This window comes from Sus scrofa, chromosome 4 (genome assembly GCF_000003025.6).
Source record: "Sus scrofa isolate TJ Tabasco breed Duroc chromosome 4, Sscrofa11.1, whole genome shotgun sequence".
NCBI classification, from domain to species: Eukaryota; Metazoa; Chordata; class Mammalia; order Artiodactyla; family Suidae; genus Sus; species Sus scrofa.
In genome coordinates, this window is record NC_010446.5 from 98052271 (window position 1) to 98074279 (window position 22009).

At 45.3% G+C, this 22009-nt stretch overlaps 2 protein-coding genes across 8 annotated transcripts in view; one reads left to right on the plus strand and one right to left on the minus strand.

Moving 5' to 3' along the window:
• PIP5K1A (phosphatidylinositol-4-phosphate 5-kinase type 1 alpha) overlaps window positions 1–9896 on the minus strand; it is a 49226-nt gene extending 39330 nt beyond the window's left edge. The window contains exon 1 of one of the 6 annotated variants that reach the window (XR_002343028.1): window positions 9769–9896. Coding sequence is in view for 2 of the 6 variants with exons in the window: in XM_005663464.3 (XP_005663521.1) it covers window positions 3989–4070 (82 nt within the window). In the remaining 4 variants the exon portion in view is untranslated. 6 annotated transcript variants of the gene reach the window in all.
• Window positions 9991–21804, plus strand: VPS72 (vacuolar protein sorting 72 homolog). Of its 2 annotated transcripts, none has more exons than XM_001929654.5 (6): window positions 9991–10219; window positions 13909–14061; window positions 14225–14339; window positions 14731–14907; window positions 20734–20878; window positions 21213–21801. In XM_001929654.5, exons 1-6 carry the CDS (start codon window positions 10103–10105, stop codon window positions 21598–21600), a joined length of 1095 nt encoding a protein of 364 aa, XP_001929689.1. In that variant the 5' UTR covers window positions 9991–10102; the 3' UTR covers window positions 21601–21801. The 2 variants fall into 2 exon arrangements, 1 of the variants encoding a protein (XP_001929689.1); XR_002343443.1 differs by having other exon boundaries at window positions 10003–10219; window positions 14731–15012; window positions 21213–21804.

Here is a 22009-nt window from a genome sequence, read left to right on the forward strand (position 1 = left end):
CACGATAAAATTTTGGTGAAGTGTGACAATTTCAGAAATCTTCTGGTCTGAAGCAAAAGAAGCTACAGGTTCAAGTACAACTTCTAAAGTTTCAAGTGCTTTTCTCAGGGAAGTCACACATGATATTATCACACAGCTCTTATTTCAGTGGATCAATGGACACTTTAGCTCTCTAACTTTACTTTTTAACTCCTCCACTAACTTCAAATCAAGTCTCCAAAACAGAAACTCTCTACTCCCTTTCCGGTAGTAAAAAGGGAACTCAGTGGCTCAATTTCAAACTCTTTTGATGGACTAGACAAACTGCAGACAGGGAAACAGGTTCCCTGTACACTGGTGTGACATATGGTTGTACTGTCAACAGTACCTCATCGGGGCTGATTTTTTAAGTGGTGCCGCAGTCCAAATAATGATGATGTGGGAGAAAGGAAGAGAAGAAATAAATTTCCTTCACACAAGGAACAGCTGACAAGAAACTGCAACACCTTTTATAAACAACCAAAGTTTAAGAACAAGCACATGATGATGGCTGCTGTAAGCTGACATTCATTATAATTGCCTCCTTCAAATCCAAACATGGTAATTACTTCAATGAGAAAGGATGTCAAACATCTCTTAAGAGTATATGCTTTGCTCTACCCTCTGTATTTCACTTGTCAGCAGAATAAAAGACCACAACAGTTCTTTTTTTTTTTTTTTTTTTTGTCTTTTTGCTATTTCTTTGGGCCGCTCCCGCGGCATATGGAGGTTCCCAGGCTAGGTGTCGAATCGGAGCTGTAGCCACCAGCCTACGCCAGAGCCACAGCAACATGGGATCCGAGCCGCGTCTGCAACCTACACCACAGCTCACAGCAACGCCAGATCATTAACCCACTGAGCAAGGGCAGGGACCGAACCCACAACCTCATGGTTCCTAGTTGGATTTGTTAACCACTGCGCCACGACGGGAACTCCTACAACAGTTCTAAATTACCTGTCCTTCCTAATTTGAAGGCCAAAGATTCTTAATTTCTCTGGTACAATCCAGACAGAGAACCACTCCTCTCCAATCACAAATAAAACATATTCTCAATAGCTTTTCTGCATCAGAACCAAACATCATATACTCTTCAAAAACATATCCTTAAGGAGTGCCTGTCGTGGTGCGGCGGAAACGAATCTGACTCGGAACCATGAGGCTGTGGGTTCGATCCCTGGCCTTGCTCAATGGGTTAAGGATCCAGCGTGGCTGTGGTATAGGCCAGCACCTGTAGATCCAATTCGACCCCCAGCCTGGGAACCTCCATATGCCACTAGTGTGGCCCTAAGAAACAAACAAAAAAAAAATCCTTGAAATAAAATATTCTATTACATTCAATAAGCCAAAACCTAAGTGAACGTGCAGATACACAGAAAAAAATCAACACTGCATACCTGTGTTTTATGATATCCATGATAATCCTGTAATGTTTTTAGGAATATTTATGAGAATTTTTCTTAATTTCTTAACCCAAATGTTTCAATATTTGCCAAAGAAGTAGGGAAGGAGGGTGTAAAAGAAACAAAAATAAAAAAGGAATCTAAAGCTATTTATTTTTAGTCATTTTTACATCTTGACTTCACATGTGAACACAGTAGAGTCAAGGAGCTATGAGGTCCACTGAAGCCTAATACCTGACTTTCTGGTGAAAACACAATAGGAAAAAACATGTATACAATCTGAATTACATTCTGCTAGTCCTAGGATCTGGCAGGAAATATAAAAACATACAAAAATATCAAACAGTGTGACATCTACTATGGCTGTGCTGTAGGCCAGCAGCTACAGCTTTGATTTGACCCCTAGCCTGGGAACTTCCATATGCTGTGGGTACAGCCCTAAAAAGACAAAATAAATAAATAAATAAATAAAGATAATGGGACTCTCTTCATAGGAGTTGAGACCTAAAGAGGAGGATGATATATCAATATGTGACAGAAATATTTCCTTCTACTCCTAAATCTGTCCACCTGGCCAATACTTGCAGGAGATAGAAGGTGAATCAAGTTTTGGGCTATAAACACATGGTTTTTAAGATTAAACTGGTTTCTAATAGCTGATTTGTGAGTTAGAAAGAAAAGATTTTTTTTTTTTTTTTTTTTGTCTTTTTGCTATTTCTTGGGCCGCTCCTGCGGCATATGGAGGTTCCCAGGCTAGGGGTCGAATCAGAGCTGTAGCCACTAGCCTACACCAGAGCCACAGCAACGCGGGATCTGAGCCGCGTCTGCAACCTACACCACAGCTCACGGCAACGCCGGATCGTTAACCCACTGAGCAAGGGCAGGGACCGAACCCGCAACCTCATGGTTCCTGGTCGGATTCGTTAACCACTGCGCCATGATGGGAACTCTCGAAAGAAAAGATTTTAAGTTAAGGCGCTACTGTGTTAAAAAAAAAAAAACCATTTTAGGACTTTCTGCTGTGGTGCAGGAGGTTAAGGATCCAGAGTTGCTACAGCTGTGGCTCAGATTCAATACCTAGCCTGGGAATTTACATATGTCCCGGGAGCAGCCAAAAAACCAAAAACTGTCATTTTTAACTTTATCCTTCTCCACAGAATGCAACATGAGTTGTTCCCGCCCTCTAATCCTTTACAGGAAAGGCAAAAATTACCTCCCAAGAAACTAAAAATAGATGTACATAAATAAAACTGCAGTTTATGAAAAAGATATTTGTGACCAAGTATTCGCTCATCTGAGCTGGACTATGAAAGATGGAACCCTCTATTTAATCAATTTGAAATGGGAAGGATACAATTCCAGGCCTAAGGAACTGTCAATGTCTAAAGAAAAACATCCATCAACTGGCAGCCTCTCCTGTTCAGTGTGGAGGCAACAGTCACTATGGAAGGCCAGACATTTCTGATGGAAGCTCTAGAACAGTTTCTGATTCAAACTACCCCCACAACACACACACACATCCCAACACCACACATTTTCCCTCCTACACACAATCTGTTGCTTTTCTAGTGGGTTCTTCTGCCCTCCTTCAATCTTCAACAGTTTCTAACTACTTTGAGCTATATGCCCTTAGCTCCCTTCTCCAATTGCCAATTTCCTGCCTAAGCATTCTTCCAATCCATTTCCTATTATGCAATATTCTCCAACAACACTTAAGAGCCACCCCCAACCCCATCCTTCTCAGGCCTAATTGCCAACATCACCTCCCTCAACATCTACCATAACTCAAGACTTCGGCATTCTGCCTTCTCCATCTGTTTTCAAGGTCTTTTAGCCCTAATTTTCCACATTCCTCAGGCTCTTTTCAAAACTTCCCATTCCTTCCCAAGTTGGGCAGTCTAGAGATGTAAGTCTTCAAAGGAGGATGTTTGATAAAATGTGTACGTGTGTCTGCGAGATGGCGCGTGTTTGTATGTGTGGCGGGGGGCCGGGCAGGGCACGCAGTGAGAAGTAATGACGCATTAGGGGGGGTCTGTGAAAAAGACGGCTTCAATACTCCCACCCGCAACAAAACCCACAGTATTCCGTAACTCCCCAGCAATCGGAAAGCGTCCCACAACTCACCATACCTTTTAAGTCCCATGGTTTCTCTGCCACATTTTAATCCAATTAACACCACAATCAATTTGGATTCTACCAACCTCTCACACTACGTAATTCCTCGTTACTTGTGAAGCCTCCATTTACTTTTTTCTACTCCCTTCGGTTCCTTCCTACTCCCACCGTCAATCTCCATCCCTTCCTGACCCTACTCCTTACAAGTCTTCAACTCGGTCTCCTCGAAGACAACCAACATCTTTGACAGCTTCTTTTTTCTCAATTAAATCCACCCTTTCCTTAGATTCCCCCAGTCCGCTCAGAAAACCCTGCTGTATGAAAGCCTAGCCCTCTGTCCTCCTTACCGGCAACGCCTCGGACACCCCCAGCTAAAGGTGCCGTTCCAGGGTCTCGCTCTTCCTCCTACTGCACAGCCATCATCAACCCTCAGCCCACGCCCCACCGTGATTACCTGAGGACGAGGTGCAGGGAGGGACCCCGGAATCCACGGGTGAAGACCCGACCGCCGACGACCCAGACGAGGCAGACGCCATCTTGGCAGCCCCCGCCCCCTCAGCGGCCTCCCTCCCTTTCAATCGGGATCTTCCTTTTCTCGGAGTCGAATCTTCCCCACGTCTCTTCACAGAACCCGCGTTCCGCGGGCCACCTCCCCGCCCCCTCTGGGGCCTCTCTCAGACACGTCGGGCCGGCTCCCGGACCAACTCAGGGCCACACCATTCGGTTGGCATGGGGGAGAACTCCCGTCTCGAAGCCTCTCCGCAGATTTAACCGCTTTCCGCCGGAGCTACTTTCCCCTTTCACAATAGATTAATCTCAAACCCGCTACCGGAACCCCACATCTGGACCAAACCACACCTAAAATAACAAGGAGGGGGTGTCTGTGAGAAGTCCCGGCAGAGCGAACGCCCCCTCCCCCCTCCTCCTTGGCCACGGCCTGTTTATCGCCCAACCCCAAGGCTCGACTCCGGGTGGCCCGTGAAATCCGGGCACTGCGCACGCGCCCAACCTTTGGTGCCCAGCCCAGCCTGGGAAGCCAAACCAATCAGGAGGCTGCTACAGATCACATGAGGCGGGTGGGGCGCGCCCTAACGAATCCAAGGGTCGAAGACAGCGCGTCCCTTTCAGCAGACCTTCCCTACGGTGCCTCGGTGAGGCCACCTAGGCGCGCCTCTTTGAAGGGACTGGGTGGCGAGGTCTGAGCTCTGCAAGAGTCCGCGGGGCAGGCCCTCTCCGTTTCACAGACCAGGAAAAACTCCCGATAGAAGCGCTGCTGTCCAGAGACATTCAACATTCTAATGATAATATCATAAAACATCACATGCCACCAAGTATTCTTCCGGCTTTACTGCTTTATTATTTAAAGTGCATGTCTGTCTTGCCTTCCTCTCAATGATGTTCACAACGTACACTTTGCCTCAAGCCTAATACTGAGCACGATGATGGAATTCAGTAAATATTTGAAAAGTGAACAACTGAAGACCTGTCAAAAAGGGTCACAAAAGGCGATCGGAAACATCACGGTCTTCCTGCGATCCAAGCCTTAACCTCTCTTAGTTACCGATGTTCGAAAGAGCATAGAGGCGCACAGAGAAATTCCCCACTCTATTCTAATCTTTGTACTAACCTGAAAAGTTTAATAAAAAAAAAAATATATATATATATATACCCTGGAAATTATGAACTCTTGTGGCGATCTGAAGACCTGACTCTGAATAAATAGGCTGTAAGCTGGTAGAGAGCAACAACTATTTCACTCTATCTCCAGCTCCTCCCATGATGTAATTCTGTACATAGTAAGAACTCAATAGTTATTTGTGGAATGAATAAATGAAGAGGATTAGGGAGGGGGGAATCCTATGTATTGTAACACCCAAGATGACCTAGTTGTCTTCTATCCACATGTCTTCTGGGTCATTGAAAGGGAAACTAAGGAGTTCCCATTGTGGCCCAACGGAAACGAATCTGACTAGTAGCCATGAGGACACAGGTTCAATTCCTGGCCTCGCTCAGTGGGTTAAGGATCTGGCGTTGCCATGAGCTATGGTGTAGGTCGCAGACATGGCTGGGATCTGGCTTGGCTATGGCTGTGGTGTAGGCTAGCAACTACAGCTCCGATTCGACCCCTAGCCTGGGAACCTCCATATGCCCCAGGCGTGGCCCTAAAAAGACAAAAAAAAAAAGGAAACTAGGACCAAAAGCCCAGAAAATAACCCATGCATTTACCTCTGCCTTCTCCCTCCCTCGATCAAGATCTTGGAGTTCCCATTGTAGCAGAGCGGAAACAAATTCGACCAGTGTCCATGAGGATATAGGTTCCATCCCTGGCCTCAAGGTGAAGTGAGCTGCAGTATAGGATCTGGAGTTGCTGTGGCTGTGGTATAGGCTGGCAGCCTTAGCTCAGATTTGACCCCTAGCCTGGGAAGTCCCATACGCCGCAAGTACGGCACTAAAAAGCAAAAGAAAAAGGATTGTTTTTTAAATAATTTTTAAATAAATATATTTTTAAACAATTCTAAAATAATTGTTTCCCTACTGCCACCTGCTGGGTTATCTGTCTTCATTTGGGTGCTGAAGGTAGACAAACTTCAAATGGTTGAATTGCCATTTGTAACTCCATGATAATGGAATGTATAGCATTGAAGTATTTTGTTTCTGAATTTAAAGCTGGAAATAGACCAGTAAAACCCTTATTCGCCAAAGCAATAGGAGTTCCCATCATGGCTCAGCAGTTATTGAACCCGACTAGCATCCATGAGGACTCGGTTTGATCCCTGGCCTCGATGAGTGGGTTAAGGATACGGCATTGCTGTGAGCTGTGGTGTAGCTCGAAGATGCGGCTCGGATCCCATGTTGCTGTGGCTTTGGCATAGGCTGGTGGCTACAGCTTCAATTAGACCCCTAGCCTGGGAACCTCCATATGCCACGGGAGAGACCCTAGAAAAGGCAAAAAGACAAAAAAAAAAAAAAAAAAAAAATTGGGCCCCTAGCCTGGGAACTTCCATATGCCCCAGGTGTGGCCCTAAAAAGATGGGGGAAAAAAAAAAAAGCAATAGGTCAACAGAGGGATCTTCTCCCAAGAATCTGATCTATGAATTTGATTTCAGCGCGCTTGGAAGAAGAGCCCCCTGTTCTGTAGCTTCTTAGAGGGTCTTTGTTTCTCCTTTATGTACCAAAATATATCTACTATTACTCCTACCACCTTGTATTATGTCAGTTGGTTTACTTGTTTGTCTCTCTCATAGACTATGAATGTTTTATGACAAAGATTATATCTTATCCTTTTTTTTTTTTCTTTTTGGCCACTCCTGGGGCATGAGGAAGTTCCCGGGCTAGGGATCAAACCGTGCCATAGCAGCAACCCAAGCCGCTGCAGTGACAATGCCTCCCGCAGAGGCAAAATAAGAGGATGAGTACCTTAACCCTCTATGCCACAAGAGAGCCCTACATCTTTTCTATTTTTATATCTCAGGCAACTAGAATGGTGCCTGACACAAAGCAGGTGCCCAATACCTAAATTCTCCTGAATTTATGAATGGATGAAGGCAAAATTTTAAAAATGGGGCTAGGTGTGTTTCCCATATTTTCACCCTAAACCTTGTCTCTGCCCCCACTTCCACTCAATCCCTGGGGAGGCCTCTGAGTCATAAAGCCACTCTTCCCCAGTAACATTCCTGGCATAGCAGAACTGGGGTGACGTGGCAGGGTGTGGAAGCCTGGACAGAGGAGGACACATTGGCTTGGTGCCCGCAAGGAAATGGAAAAGGGAGTTCACCAATATATAATTTGGAAAAAGGAGGGGACAACCTGGTGATCTCCAAATGGAGCCACTCATACATAGTTGAAGGAAACAGTGTACATACAGCCACACACAGCCTTATTAAAATGAACTTCATGTCTTAGGACAGTTCTTAAGGTCAAAGTGGAGTGGAGAGGCTAGGTCAACATCGGCAAAATAAGAGGATAAGTTCCTTATTAACTCAATTAGTCATTCATTCATTCATTCATTCATTGAGTTAGTATTATTTAGCCTCAATTACATCCTAAGCAGTGTGGGAATTCTGGCGCACACAGAAGAAGATGTAGTCCCTACACTCAAAAAGATCACAGACAAATAAGGAAGTCAGATACATAAATCATTAGAGCAAACATAATATTTGCCATCATAAAGTATGCACAAGTGCTATGGTTTTTGTGGGTTTTTTTGGTGTTTTTAGGCCACACCCATGGCATATGGAGGTTCTCAGGCTAGGGGTCAAATCAGAGCTGTAGCTGCCGGCCACAGCCACAGCCACAGCCACAGCAACTCAGGATCCCAGCCATGCCTTCGACCTACACACAGCTCAGAGCAACGCCAGATCCTTAACCCACTGAGTAAGGCCAGGGATGGACCCCTCATTCTCAGGGGTACTAGTTGGGTTCATTAACCACTGAGCCATGATAGGAACTGCCACAAGTGCTATTTTTTGACAACCATACTTTCAGAATTAAAAATGGGAAGAAGAGTTCCCTCTGTGGCACAGTGGGTTAAGAATGTCTGCAGCAGCTCAGGTCACTGTGGGGGTTTGGGTTCGATTCCTGGCCTAGTGAAGTGGGTTAAAGGATTGGGCGTTGCCACAGTTGTGTCCTGGGATTCAGTCCCTGGCCTGGGAACTTCCATATACCCGGAGTGTGACCATAAGCAAACAAACAAACTAACTGGAAGAGAAGTTGAAACATTCTTGACAGACTATTTGAGACTGGAACTATTACAAGAATCTAGGAGGCATGATCTCCATGGTTATAGAAACTGCACCGGGAAGACAGAAACAGATGTGAGATGACTTCACTGTCCTACAGAACTGGAATTTTGCCAGGTAGGTAAGAAAAAGAAGAAATTTTAAGAAGGAAAAATACGGAGACATGATAAAGAATTGGTGTCAGGGAAACGATGCTAGAATAGGATGATGTGGAATAATGTGAGGCTGTTAAAGGCAGGGAGAAGCTAAATGACTGATGAAGGATCTTGAAAGCTATGTTAATAGTAGTTATCCCCTACCAAACAAACATCTATGTGCTTATTACTGTGCTAAGTGGTTTACAAGGATTAGATATTTAAATCTTCTCAACCACCTAAAAGTGTAGGTATTCTTATTAGTGTCACTTTACAGATGAGAAGATTAAAATTCAGGGAGGCAAAACAACTTGTCCAAAGTCACACAGCTAGAAGACCTTAAACTCAAACTCAAACTCAGGTCTGGCTGGCTCTACAACTCAGCTCTCAGCCATGCTACTATTCCGCCACAAGAATTTTGGACTTTCAGGCAGAGAAGGACAAACATCAGGAGTTCCCGTCTTGGCTCAGCGGTTAACGAACCCGGCTAGAATCCATGAGGACTCGGGTTCAATCGCTGGCCTCACTCAGTGGGTTAAGCTGTGGTGTAGGTCACAGATGCAGCTCAGATCCTGCATTGCTGTGGCTGTGGTGTAGGGCAGCAGCTGTAGCTGATTCAACCCCCAGCCTGGGAACCTCGATATGCAGCGGGTGCAGCCCTAAAAAGAAAGAAAGAAAGAAAAGAAAATAATAAAATAAAATAGATAATCAGAAGTTGCTTTGTGTAGGTCGAAGCTCTGGCTTGGATTTGATCCCTAGTCCTGGAACTTCTGCATGTCATGCGGGTTGCCGAAAAAGGGGGAATTTTTTTTTTTTTTTTTTAATTTTACTTAAGGAGTTCCCATTGTGGCTCAGTGGTTAACGAGTCTGACTGGGAACCATGAAGTTGCGAGTTTGATCCCTGGCCTTGTTCAGTGGGTTAAGGATCCGGCGTTACCCTGAGCTGTGGTGTAGGTTGCAGAAGCGGCTGGGATCCGCGTTGCTGCGGCTCTGGCGTAGGCCTGCAGCTACGGCTCCGATTCGACCCCTAGCCTGGGAACCTCCATATGCCACGGGAGTGGCCCAAGAAACCGCAAAAAGACAAAAAAAAAAAAAAAAACAACTTACTTAAAAAGACGAATGGGTATATGTATAACTGAATCACTTTTCTGTACACCTGAAATTAACACAACATTGAAAATCAACTATAATCCAATATAAACTAAAAACTAAATTTAAAAAACATTTGGACTTTACCCTGTAAGTCGACAAGGAAGGAGCCATTAAAGATTTTTGAGCAAAAGTGTGACAAAATCTGGGTTTTTAGAAAGGTTCCTACTGGCAGCAGAGTGGAAAACGAACTGGAGCAGAGGGAGACTGACCTCTTCTAAATGAAAATTTCTTGGCTCCCGATTTCTGCACTCAGTGTAGCGGGGTTTCTGGGGGTCACCAAATCGAAGTATTTCACAGCCCAGATGGGCGCCGGAACTGGGGCGGGGAGCTTGGGGTAGTCTCTGCGCAGGCGTGGGCGGGGCTGAAGCCGTGAGAAGATTTCGGGGGCGGGACTAGGAATCTCTCGACGCTCTGCTACTTCTGCCTGTAGATGACCGGCTTCCGCCGTCGCATGCCGCCCGCAGGTAGTGGTGTCGAGAGCCGATCCTTGAGGACCGCGCTGTGTGAGGGGTTGCTGGTGGTGGCGCAGTCTGAGTAGGCACTATGAGTTTGGCTGGGGGCCGGGCCCCCCGGAAGACCGCAGGGAACCGGCTTTCTGGTCTCCTGGAGGCAGAGGAGGAAGATGAGTTCTACCAGACGACTTATGGGGGTTTCACTGAGGCAAGAGCCGGGCCCAGGAAGAGGGAGGGAAGGAAGCTGAAAGGAGTCCTGAAGGGAGAAACCTCGGACAAAGAAGGGGGTGGGGGAAGAGAGGATCCTTGGTAGCTGATACTCGAGATGGGGTGGGCGAGACTGGAGGATAAACTGGAGTCCTGGAAGGGAGAGTCCTGGATGGCTGAAACCTGCTGTGTACTTCCCCAGCTGCATCTCTCATTGCACTTCTGACGTCTAGCATACAGCACATCGTAGTCACGCGGTGTATGCTCGTTGGCCCACTGCCTGGTTATTCATCTCAAGTATAGAAAAGAAATCTCTCTCAAGAAAAAATAGAGGCACTTAGCATACTCCTTTTTCAGCTTTCAGATCTCGGTGTAAATGTCTCTTGGGTAAATAGCCTTTCCTTGATTGTGCTAAGAAGTTTCTCCCTATATATCTTTCGTAGAACCTATTTCGATTTGTAATAGCTTTTGCTGGCTTGTTTATACTTTTCTATCAGATTGTAAGCGCTTTAAGGTTAGAGATAATCTGTTTTGTTTAACAGTACACATGTCCAATGCCTGGTCCAGTGTCCTCATTGGGTTGGCACTTGTTAAATTTTATATTGATTGAATCTAACCGTTCATCAAATATATTAAACGCATAGAGCAAGCCAAGAACTGTGATAGGCTTTAGGGAAACAGAGTATTAAAAACACCACTTTGGGGAGTTCCTCTGTGGCTCAGCCAGTTAAGGGCATGGTGTCACTGCTGCCGCTTGGGTCACCTCCTTTGGCACCAGTTCAGTCCCTGGTGGGGAAGTTGCACATGGCTCCAGCGCAGCCAAAAAGAAAACAAACCAAAAAACAGACCCCACCATTTTGTTCTGACATATTCCAGATTCCAGTGGGGGAACTAGCTGAATTAAGTCAGTTTAAATTCCACATGGAGCCAAAGTTGTTTGGGATAGGCATCAGGATAAGCTGAGGACCATATGAAAAGTGGCCTTGGCTGGCTGAATAGTGGTAGGAGTAGGAGCAGGGGAAGGAGGAGGGTTGGTCCAGCGAGGGGGTGGGGCAGAGATGTATAAAAACGCTGAGATCCTTGTCAGGGACCTGCATATCTACTGTCATTATCCAGACCATGAAGGAGAATAAAGGTTGGTCAGGCTGGAGGGAGTAGGCGTGGGCCAGATCATGGAGGGCTTGTGAGCCATGTTAAGGAGTTTTGCTCTTCATCCAGAGGACTGAGAATATTTGTCATAGTTTTATGATCAGATTTGTACTTTATAAAGATCACTCTGTATTGTGGATTTGAAGAAGGCAGCGGGAGTAGAGAAACATGATCAGGAGGGTTCAGGAGAAATTAAGGAGAAATAGAATCCACAGGACTTGGTGACTGATTAGGAATCATCACAACAACCCCCTAAGCAAGTAGTTTAAAATAGAACTTTCCCATCCCTCCTCCAAAGGCCATTTTCCTATTCCTGTCATTTTACGAGTTGTTATTTAATATGTACCCTTCCTTCTTCCAAAAAGGATTTAAGGAGGCTTACGATATAAACAAAAAGTAGGAACAGTAAAAATAGAGACAGATCAGAAGTAATTGTACCAAGAGCCTCAGCTAAAATGGTAGTAGCAATTGATTTTAAATTTAGCTGTGAGCTTCCTGGCAGCCAAACCCTGAATTTCTTTTTTCAGTAGGAAAGAAGCATACAAGTTCTTTAAGAGAGACAAACTTATTCAACATTAAATCCTAGGGAGAATTGCGTCCTTATATATAAAGTAACAGGGGTTTGGTAGATGATGTAAAAACAGTCTCTTGATTAGTCATGTCTATTAATGACCCTTGATAAAAGCCAAAGGAATGGTAGTAAGTCCATAACTTAGTGAAAGCATTTCAATTGGGCATTAAGCTAATGTGTAGTTGAACTGCTACCTCTGGTGATATGACTTAGTAGGGTCAGAGCTAAGGGGATTAACATGTTCCCAGGCTGTCTTTCACAAACATCAGTTGGGAGGAAATGATGGTCATCAGTGCAAGACTGAAGCTGACAGGCTTGGAGTGTCAACTGTCTGTTATTTGCTTGTTTTGGCAGTGTGTATACCAAGATTAGCCCGTTAGTCTCATCATTGATTGAAGAGAAAGCCACATGTTTGAAGTTCTGCCCCACCCAATTAACTCCTTCGCCTCCAAGTGATTTTTTTTCTTCTTTTTTTTGCCTTTTTAAGGCTGCACCTGCAGCATATGCACGTTCCCAGGCTAGCTGTTGAATCCGAGCTGTAGCTGCCAGCCTGCTCCACAGCCATAGCAACGCCAGATCTGAGCCTGGTCTGCAGCCTACATCACAACTCACAGCAAAGCTAACGTGACCCATTGGGCCCCGAGGCAACTTCCTTCTTTTCTAATCTTGTAGCCCTACAGGGCAGTCAGTTAATGTTGGAAGGAGGCTGTCTGTGCTAGCGCCAAAGACAATCAGCTAGGACAACTTCTTGCCAGAGATAACCTGCTTTACTTAGGTCCAAATCCTTATTCCCTAATCATGCTATACGCATTCCTGCTTCTACACCTTTGTTCCTGCTGTTTGATCTGCCCATGTTTCTCTCCTTGACCTTGGCTATCTAAATACTATCAGTATTTTAAACCGTGGTCAAAGGCAATTTTTTTTTTTTTTTTTTTTTTTTTTTTTTGTCTTTTTAGGGCTGCACCCACAGCATACAGAGGTTCCTGGGCTAAGGGTCGAATTGGAGCTGCATCTGCCAGCCTACACCACAGCCACAGCAATACCAGATTTGAGCCAGGTCTGCAACCTACACCACAGCTCTCAGCAATGCCAAGATCCTTAAGTGGGATCCTTAACCCACTGAGCAAAGCCAGGGATCAAACCTGTGTCTTCATGGATATTAGATTCGTTTCTCCTGAGCCACAATGGGAGGTCCTCCTCTGCATTTTTTAGAGTCTAACGCAGGGTTTAGTAAACTACAACCTGTTGGCTGAAACTGGCCCTTTACTGAAAAAGTTTGCCAACTCCTAGTCGAAAGGAAGGAAATCTAAAGTTAAACCTTCCCGAGCCATCTGTAACATTTTATTGGTACTTTATATGTTGCCTTGTATTAAAACTTTGTTTTATAATTATGTCCTGTCCTCTACTAGTCTGCAAGATCCCATGAAGATAGAGACTAAACCATATCCTTTTGTACCCCAGCACTTAACACTGTGCTACAGGTACAAGGCAGTCAATTAATGTTGGAAGGGGTGGTCCTGGAGCTGAAGGCCATCAGCTCGGAAAGCTTTTTGCCTGAGGAAGGTGAAAGGCTGAGTTGGGAAGGAGAGTGGGGCAGCCCTTCTAAAGAAACTGATTCTGGCCTTCCTCAGCAGTAATGAATCTGACTAGCATCCATGATTGATTAAGGCCATCAGTCCCTAGCCTCCCTCAGTGGGTTAAGGATCCAGCTTTGCCATGAACTGTGGAGTAGGTCACAGATGTGGCTCAAATCTGGCATTGCTATGGCTATGGTATAGGCCAGCAGCTGTAGCTCCAATTCAACCCCTAGCCTGGGAACTTCCATATGCCGCAGGTACAGCCCTAAAAAGACCAAAAAAGAAAGGGAGGGAGGGAGGAAAGGGAAGGAAAGAAAGAAATAGTTCTGTTCCTCCTGGAGGGGTATTAATGACTCCGATGCCGATGAGAACCTTTTTTCCCTATGCCTTCAGGAATCAGGAGATGATGAGTATCAAGGGGACCAGTCAGACACAGAGGATGAGGTGGACTCTGATTTTGACATCGACGAAGGAGATGAACCATCCAGTGATGGAGAAACAGAAGAGCCAAGAAGGAAGCGCCGAGTAGTCACCAAAGCGTATAAGGTGAAGGGGGGGGTCCTAGTTTTCTTGGGCTTCCTTAATTCCTGTTCTCTCTTTCATCAGGTCTCAAGATCCTCACACCAGTCCCATTTTCTTCAGTGCTGGTTTTCTCTTCCTTTTACCTGTTTCTTCTCTTCCCTGGTGTCTGATTCCATTCTGTCCCCAGGAGCCTCTTAAGAGCTTGAGGCCTCGAAAGGTCAGCACCCCAGCTGGTAGCTCTCAGAAGACCCGAGAAGAGAAAGCATTGCTTCCACTAGAACTACAGGATGATGGCTCTGACAGTGAGTGCGGATGTTTGGGTCAATTGACAAAATTGAAATATGATAAAGTATTGTATTACTGTTAAATTTCCTGAAGTTGATAACTGAATTATGTTTATGTAAGGAAATTTTTTGTTCTTAGAAAATATACACTGAGTATTTAGGGGAATAGAGCCATGATATGTACACTTAACTCTCAGATTATTCAGAAAACACACACACACAAAATGCAAATAGGGCAAAATGTTAACAGGTGATCTGGTAAAGAACACATGGATTTACTTTGTACTGTTCTTGCAACTTTTTTCTAAGTTTAAGATGATTTCCAAATAAAAATTTTAAATTTAAAAAAAAATACAAAGGAGGTGGACATGAGTTCAAAGGTTTCTTCCTCTCTTGACTTCCTTCCCAGGTCGGAAGTCCATGCGTCAGTCTACAGCTGAGCATACAAGACAGACATTCCTTCGAGTACAAGAGCGGCAGGGTCAGTCACGGCGGCGAAAGGGGCCCCACTGTGAGCGGCCACTGACCCAGGAGGAGCTGCTCAGGGAGGCTAAGATCACAGAAGAGCTCAACTTACGTTCACTGGGTCAGTCTATGGTTTTGAGAACAGTGGGTAGAAGGGCTGAGAAGCATGAGATAAACTGAGACCTGGAAGATCCAATGAACCAGAAAGATGGCAATTTGGGACAAGGTAATCGGAGGAAAGAAATGGGGAGAGGAAGTTATGAGGAGCAAGGACAAGGAACTAGGCAGTTACGAGGGCACTAAAGGACAAGTTATACTGAAGTACTTTGGTGTAATATAAGACTTATATAAGGAGTTCCCTGGTTAAGGGTCTGGTATCACTGCTGTGGCTTGAGTTTGATCCCTGGCCCAGGAACTTCCATATGCCACAGGCATGGCAAAAAAAAAAAAAAAAAAATTGTGTAGAACTCAATTCAAATTGTAATTCTGCTGTTCCCTACCTGTAAGACCATAGGCAAATTACTTACAGCCTACTTTTATCTTTCTTTCCTTGTTCACAAAATGGGGTGGTAATGCCTACTTTAATGATCATAAGAATTAGAAATTCAGAGGTAGTTCATGAGATATATTACTTTAAAGTAAAAATTCTTTAAAATTTCTTTAGCTTATATGCTATCGGGTACATAGTCGTATATGGTAATATATTGTACAAAACCATACATTTCTCTAAAGTATGGTGAGAATTCTAGGGTCAGGAAAGGTACGTGAGAAATTGAGGGCACAGCAGACTTCACATCTCCCATCACGTGCTCACTCTGAAGGATACTTTAACTGAGTTAAGTAACAGGTGGAATCTCCTACAGTATTTAGTTTGTTATTTCTCTATTGCTCTCTCTTTTTTTGACCAAGCATAAATAATTGAACATGTATAACCCAAATGCAGTTTCACTGTGGAGTGGAAGATTGTTTACCCAGAATATCTAGGACCCATTCTATTTCAGTTTAATGATAGTTATGAGATTTAGATATCTTAACTCCAAAAGACCTCAGTTATTGAGAAAAGATTTAGTACACTTCCAACATTTTCAGGACATATTTTTTTTCTGTCTTTTTTTAGGGCCGCACCTGCAGCATATGGAGGTTCCCAGGCCTACGCCACAGCCACAGCCACAACAATGCAGGATCCGAGCCACGTCTGCGACCTATATCACAGTTCGTGGCAATGCTGGATCCTTAACCCGCTGAGCAAAGCCAGGCATCAAACCTGCATCCTCATGGATCCTAGTCAAATTCATTTCTGCTGAGCCACGACGAGAACTTCAGGATGTATTCTCACAACATTTTTTCTTTCATTATGTTGGCTTTAAAATGGGAAATATCTCTCTGTATAATTGCATTTCAGTGCTTTAAAACAGTAGTTATCTCTCAAAACATAAATGATGGAGAACCATCACAAATACTGAGGTCACCTGATATCATTGTAATTACAGTCTGCATCCTTCGACCACATTGATTGTTTCAGGGCACTGTAAAGAGAGCGATTCCCAAGCTTCTGACATTATAACTTGACATAGGAGATCCTGGAGAGGCATGTTTGATAGGGAAAAAAAATAATAAATTACTTTTTTATTTTTTTATTTTATTTTACTTTTTGCTTTTTAGGGCTGTACCTGAGGCATATGGAAGTTCCCAGGCTAGGGGTCATTTCGGAGCTACAGCTGCCGGCCTACACCGCAGCCACAGCAATACGGGATCTGAGCTGTGTCTGCGACCTACACCACAGCTCACGGCAACGCCAGATCCTTGACCTAGTGAGTGAGGCCAGGGATCGAACCTGTGCCCTCATGGATACTCGTTGGATCTGTTTCCACTGCGCCACAACAGGATCTCCTCAATAAGTTCATTTTTTAACATGTTGGAATTGAGGTGTCTGTGAGCAATTCATGCAGTGCTGAGAACTGAGTTAAATGTGCAGATCTGGTACTTGGACAAGATTCCTGGGTTAGAAATAAAGATTTGGGGAGTTCCCGTCATGGCGCAGTGGTTAGCGAATCTGACTAGGAACCATGAGGTTGCAGGTTCGATCCCTGGCCTCACTCAGTGGGTTAGGGATCTGGCGTTGCCCATGAGCTGTGGTGTAGGTTGCAGACACGGCTTGGATCCTGCGTTGCTGTGGCTCTGGTGTAGGCCAGTGGCTCCAGCTCCGATTAGACCCCTAGCCTGGGAACCTCCATAAGCTGTGGGTGCGGCCCTAGAAAAAGCAAAACAAAACAACAACAACAACAACAAAAAAGAAATACCGATTTGGAAGTTTTAAAATATGGATGGTAGTTGACACTGGAGGGATCAGATCACCTAGGGAGAAATCATAAAGGGAGGAGAGTAGACAGAGGCACAAAAAGGTCCTGCAGACACTGAAAAGTAATAGTCTTATACAAGAAGAGGTGCTTAGAAAAGAATCGGAAGAGTAGCCAGAGAGCTGGAAACTCCAGGAGAGTTTGTCTTAATCCTAAAGGAAAGAATATTTCAAGAGAGAGTAGCTACTGAGTGCTGCTGAGATGCCAGTGAAGAGAACTAGGAAGTGTCCATTGGCTTTAGTGACATGGAGATCAGAGATGACCTTAGGGAGCACTTTTTGGGGACTGAGCCATTTGGAAGTTGGTTGGGAAGCCAAACTTAAAATTCAGCCATGAAGGGTAGGAGAGGGAATAAGGGGGGTGTGGGGTCAAGGTAGAGTTTGTCCTTGTTTTTTTTTTTTTATTTGTTTGTCTTTTTTGCCACACCCACAGCATGTGGAAGTTCCCAGGCCAGGGATCGAACCTGTACCACATAGCAGTGACCAGAGCCACAGTGGTGAAAATGCAGGGGCCGTAACCCACTAGGCCATTGGAGAACTCCCTGTCCTTGCTTTGTTTTATTCAGAGATTAGAAAGAATATAAGTATATTTTTGGTGAAGTGAAAATGAAAGAATTTAAAGATGGAAAAGAAAGGAAGGATGGTAAATAGTGTAGGGTTTTGGAGAATTGGGGGCGGGGGGTGGAAGCTAGGGCACATGTGGAGGAATTGAGCTAAGTTACAAGAAAGGAGGGAAGGAAGGGTGGCTCACAGTTGTAGGACTGTAAATCCAGAGCAGGGCAGTGCAGTTGTTCTCATCTGTTATCTTTTATGTACTGTCAGGTGTTAGGGATAGAGTTGGAAGCTTGAGGAGAATGAAGACTGCTTGAAATACTTGTTGAGATAGGACCATCTGAACTTTGGGACCATGAATTTATTGTGGTTCCAGTCTACCTATTTTGTAACTTTTCAACGGTAGCACTTGGCAGTCCAGGTCTGGGTGAGGGAGTCTAGATTGACAGGAGAATGACTGATAGACCATGGAACCTAAGCTTGATTTTAAAAGGCAAATGAAGCCTGGAAGGGATGATAGAATGAGGAGATATTCATGGACTAGAATACTGAAGAACTAGAAGAACAGAGGTATCTAGAGTAATGGAGCAAGGAGTTCCTCTTGTGGCTCAGCAGTTAATGATATGGACTAGTATCCATGAGGATGCAGGTTCCATCCCTGGCCTCGTTCAGTGGGTTAAGGATCTGGTGTTGCCGTGAGCTGTGGTGTAGGTCGAAGATGTGGCTCCGATCCCGCGTTGCTGTGGCTGTGGTGTAGGCTGGTGGATGCAGCTCCGGCTTGACCCCTAGCCTGGGAACTTCCACATGCTGCGGGTTCGGCCCTAAAAAGACGAAAGAAAAAAATACAAAGTAATGGAGCAAAGAGACCTGAAGTGTGAGACTTAGTAAGACTCAGGCACAGCTTGCACAGGATGTGGGAGAGTAAGGGGCCTCCATCAGAGGACTGCAGGGAGAGTGGTGGCCTCTGTGGATGACAGGTTTCCAGTAAGGCAAGTTTTGGAAGGATTGCTGAGTGAGGAACTTGAGGAAATAGATGAGTTGGCTGATTACAGAGCAGGCGTTCCAGAGGGTACAGGAAGTGTTCGAGAGAAGGGTTGGAAGGTTGGCTCAGGGAAAGAGAACAACATTACCAACCAAAATTTAAGTGCAAAAGAGGTTAAAATACTGGGCAGGGGTTTGGGGTGGGGAGTGTCCAGAGGACTCTTCTGGTCAGACTTTATCTAGCGGAGTGTGTTGACAGTACCCACTTTTGGACACAGCACAGAACTTAAAAGTTCATTCAGAGGAGAAGGACCAGGCTTTTTTTTTTTTTTTTTTTTTTTTTTGTGCCTTTTCTAGGGCCACTCCCGAGGCATATGGAGGTTCCCAGGCTAGGGGTCGAATCGGAGCCATAGCTATCGGCCTACACCACACCACAGCAACGCAGGATCCGAGCCACATCTTCGACCTAATACCACAGCTCACGGCAACGCCGGATCCTTAACCTGCTGAGCGAGGCCAGGGATCGAACCCACAACCTCATGGTTCCTAGTCGGATTCGTTAGCCACTGAGCCACAACGGGAGCTCCAGACCAGGGATATTTTTGTTTGTTTATATATTAACACATCTTTATTGAATGCCTGTAATGTATGGAATGCTGCTTGACCCTGATAATATGTAGGTCATACGAGTCACAGTCACTGTCCTTAGGGAAAAGACACATATACTGACAAGAACTGCTATAGAGCAGTGTCACAGGGTCCAGTGGGGGCTGTGGTGAACTCGAGGAGTGCCTGAAAGGAGGAGCAGTTACTCAGCTCAGCTAATTGTTGCCATGTGAGAATGCAGGCACAGGGTTGCCAGATTTTCTTCCTTTCTTTCTTTCTTTTTTCTGCTTTTTAGGGCCGCACCTGCAGCATACAGAGGTTCCCAGGCTAGGGGTTGAATCAGAGCTGTAGTTGTCGGCCTACGCCACATTCACAGCAATGTGGGATCTGAGTCACATCTGTGACACTACAGCTCATGGCAGCACTGGATCCCCAGTCCACTGAGCGAAGCCAGGGATTGAATCTGCATCCTCATGGATATTAGTTGGATTCATTTCTGTTGCACCTCAATGGGAACTCATTATTTTTTTTTAAGAGGGACCAGAAATCTCTGTATTTAAATGTAATTCCTAACTGTTAATTGTCAGCAGCTAATTCAGATTTTTCATTAAAACGCTATACAGATCAAGCAGAACACCCAAGGGGTGGGGGGTGAAGGGGCTGCCATCTTGTAGACTCTGCCATAGACTGTGATGAATACAGGAATAGAAGAGTGAGGCACAGCGGTGGCAGAGGGAGAGAGTGACTCAACCTTGCTGTATGAGTAATAGCTCAGTGGAAGGGGTGTTGTGATCAGCCTGGATAGAGATGGAAACTAATTTCAACTATATAAAGGATTGTCGTGTGGAAGGAAGATTACACTTATGTCCCTTATGGCCTTAAAAGTTAAAACAATGTCATCAGAAAGTATATTTCGGTTCAAAATTGGAAAGAACGCTGATGACCAGAGATGCCTAAAGATGCAGTGTTCTGCCTTGGCTGGGAGCAAGTTGACAGGGCAGTACTGGAGGGGTCTCTGGGGAAATGAGCCAAGCATCTCATCAGAGGGTCACTTTCAGTTCTGAAGTCCTACAGTCTGAGTGGGGAAGACACTAAGGGGACTGAAGCAGTGATGAGCAGAAAAGATGTCAAGAGGGGCAAGCAGGATTTTCCTTGTGGTGCAGTGAGTTAAGGATCCGGTGTTGTCACTGCAGTGGCTTGGGTCACTGCTGTGGCATGGGTTTGACCCCTAACCCAGGAACTACCACAAGCCACAGGTGTGGCCAAAAAAAAAAAAGAGGGGCAAGCAGAAAACGTATGAAATGGTAGATGCTAGAGGGCCTTAGAGGACTTTCATACTTGGCTTGGGTAGGCAGTGACTAGACAGCCAGGAAGATGATGGAGAGACTGTAGGACAGACCCGGGTTTGGGAAGAGGGGAACTGACCATCCCTTCCTTCCTTTGACCCTCAAGAGACCTATGAGCGGCTCGAGGCTGACAAAAAGAAGCAGGTCCATAAGAAGCGCAAGTGCCCTGGGCCCATAATCACCTACCATTCGGTGACAGTGCCACTTGTTGGGGAACCAGGCCCTAAAGAAGAGAATGTCGATGTGGAGGGGTGAGTGAATCTCAAGGAGAGAAGAGAGCAGTTGCTCCTTTCTGTACCCAGCTCTGTTCCCTCAGCCCCATGTCACCTGCTTTCTGCACACAGCTCTCCAGCCCTCAGTGTCTTTCAGATTCCTCTTCCTGTCAGCTCCTTACTGCTTTCTCTCTTTTTTAGCCTCTCTTTTCTCCTTTCCTTTTTCCATCCAGCCCAGCTTTGTGTTGTTACCACTGAAGAGACTCTCCAATGTTGCCGTCCCCTCTGCTTCCTCTTTTCTCACCTGTCTGATCTCTTTGTCTGTTATTTTCTCGTCTCAGCTCTTTGTGTTTTTCTGTGTCTTTTCCCTCAGACTTGATCCCACTCCCACGGCTTCTGCATTGACTCCCCGTCCTGGGACTGGACCCGTCGTCCCTCCTGCTCGCTGCTCTCGTACCTTCATCACTTTCAGTGATGATGCGACGTTCGAGGAATGGTTCCCCCAAGGGCGGCCCCCAAAGGTCCCTGTTCGGGAGGTCTGCCCGGTGACCCATCGCCCAGCCCTATACCGGGACCCTGTTACAGACATACCCTACGCCACTGCTCGAGCCTTCAAGATCATCCGTGAGGCCTACAAGAAGTACATCACTGCCCACGGACTGCCGCCCACTGCCTCAGCCCTGGGTCCTGGCCCACCACCCCCCGAGCCCCTCCCTGGCTCTGGGCCTCGAGCCTTGCGCCAGAAAATCGTCATCAAATGAAGGGAGGTCGAGTCCTTAGAAAGCCCTTTCCTGCCCTAACTTGGGGCTCTTGATGCCTGTTCCCCCCCCACTTCTTCCCCTTGTCATCACTGATCCTTGCCCAGCCCTTTAGTTTTTTTCCCCTAGTTCCTATTGGTTTCATGGGTTGTTTTTTTTTTTTTTTAATCTAATAAAATAGAAAGATCCCTTTTGTCTGGTGTCTATAATCTTGGGTTGGAAGCAAAAATTATTTGCGAATGTCTGTGTATATACATGGGTCTTAAATATTTGTTTAATAGCATTTATATTGAGTTCCCCTTAATAATAGTAAAATACTCATCCAACAGTTTATAAACCTTAAAATTAGACACCAAAACCAAAATCCTTATATTCACCTTTATGTCTCCTTAAAGTCACTACTGTAAGTATA